We start from the raw sequence: 1,482 nt of genomic DNA on the forward strand, positions 1-1,482 counted from the left end.
CTGCTGTCCTGGGGTCCAGCCTACCCCTGGAGATGGCCTGAGAGGTGGTTTCCACATAGTAATCGTACACCTTGCCCTTCAGCCTGGGCCCCATGCCTTCTACCTTCTGTATGAAACTCTCCTCCATTCGGACCCTGGCCACAGAAGAGAAGGTATAGGAGGCTCCCTCCTGCTGATACAGGGCCAGGCCCATGTCGGAGGCAGCCTGCAGGGCCCTGGCCTCTTCCCTGCTGACCCCTGTCACACGGCTGACGGTCCAGCTCTGGTTCATGTCACTGCTACGGTCTGCGGGGGCCATCCAGCGCTGGTGGGAGGATTCCAGCTCCCCTGACCCTGGCTGCTTGGGGGACCCACCATCCCACCATGGAGTGGGCTCACCACCCACACAGCTGCCGTCCGCCACTGCAGCCAGTCCAGTTGGGGAGCTTTTGGGTTCACTGCCCAAAAGGGGGTGGCAGGGAGGGTCAGGCTTACCGCCAACAGCTGCTCCGGCTTCCTGGCCCAGGCAGCAGGGAGACACCCNGCGAAGGCCCAGCGGTCCAGGCGAGGATCGTAACACTCAACCGTGTTCAGACACTCTCCCCCAATGGCGTACAGGTGCCCGTCCAGGGCCACCAGTCGGTAGTGTGGCCGGGCCTGGTTCAGCGGGCACACTTCGCTCCAGATCCTTGTCAGTGGGTTGTAGCAGAAGACGCGGTTGGAGGGCTGGTGTCTGGGCCCCTGGCAGCCAGACACCATGAAGAGATAATTAAAGAGACTGCAGATGGCACAGCCTTGGGACATGGCCTCGGGGGGCAGACGGGCCAGCAGGTGCCAGGCATCCTGCTCATCATCGTAACAACAGAGGCGGCCGGAGTCTTCCTGGGGACACACGTCGGCCACTACCAGGTACTTGCGACCCCGGAGCCGTTGCTGGAGGATCAGCTCCCGTTCTGCCCCGCTCAGGCCCCCGTAGATGTCCGGGCTACGCAGTACCTGGAGGAAGTTGTCACTCATCACCTTGTAGGCTGCCTCCTTCAGGGCCTCCAGGTTCTGGCTCTTGGCAAAGGTCAGCACCTCATAGCAGTTGTCCAGATCCAGCTGGATGTGTGGGGTTGAGGCGGGGGTGGGTGGGAGGTGGAAGAAATTTGTCCTGGCCACGAGCTGCATGTGAGGCTCCCCGCTGATTCTGGCTGAACCAGGCAGGGCACCCCAGTCTGGGCTGTGTGGAGCAGGGTCCCCGAAGCCATCAAGCTGTAACTGAAGCTCTGGGTTCTCTGCGATCTGCAGGAGGCTTTCCTTCCTGCTGAAGCCTTGTGTGGAGGATGACAGCACAGGTCTGGGGGAGGCGGCTGTTTCTGCTCCCCCTCCTGTATCATCGGAGGCTGCCCCTGTTCCCAGGGGGCTTGGCAGTGGTCCAGGGGATGGGGCCTCAGCCAGGGCTGCTGTCCTGGGGTCCAGCCTACCCCTGGAGATGGCCTGAGAGGTGGTTTCCACATAGTA

The 1,482-nt window shown here is 62.3% G+C and overlaps 1 protein-coding gene across 1 annotated transcript in view; it reads right to left on the minus strand.

Moving 5' to 3' along the window:
* Positions 1-24: 24 nt before the first annotated feature.
* The window catches only part of LOC103582600 (kelch domain-containing protein 7A-like), a gene marked incomplete at its 3' end in the record, with an annotated part of 3,114 nt that continues 1,656 nt past the window's right edge, over positions 25-1,482 (minus strand). Inside the window, exons 2-3 of the mRNA XM_008564148.1 lie at positions 475-1,479; positions 25-304 (exon numbers count right to left, since the gene is read on the minus strand). Coding sequence (XP_008562370.1) covers positions 25-304; positions 475-1,479 — 1,285 coding nt within the window. The remainder of the gene's footprint in view (positions 305-474; positions 1,480-1,482) is intronic.

The sequence above is a fragment of the Galeopterus variegatus genome, unplaced genomic scaffold (assembly GCF_000696425.1).
Source record: "Galeopterus variegatus unplaced genomic scaffold, G_variegatus-3.0.2 Scaffold16924, whole genome shotgun sequence".
Classification (NCBI taxonomy): Eukaryota; Metazoa; Chordata; class Mammalia; order Dermoptera; family Cynocephalidae; genus Galeopterus; species Galeopterus variegatus.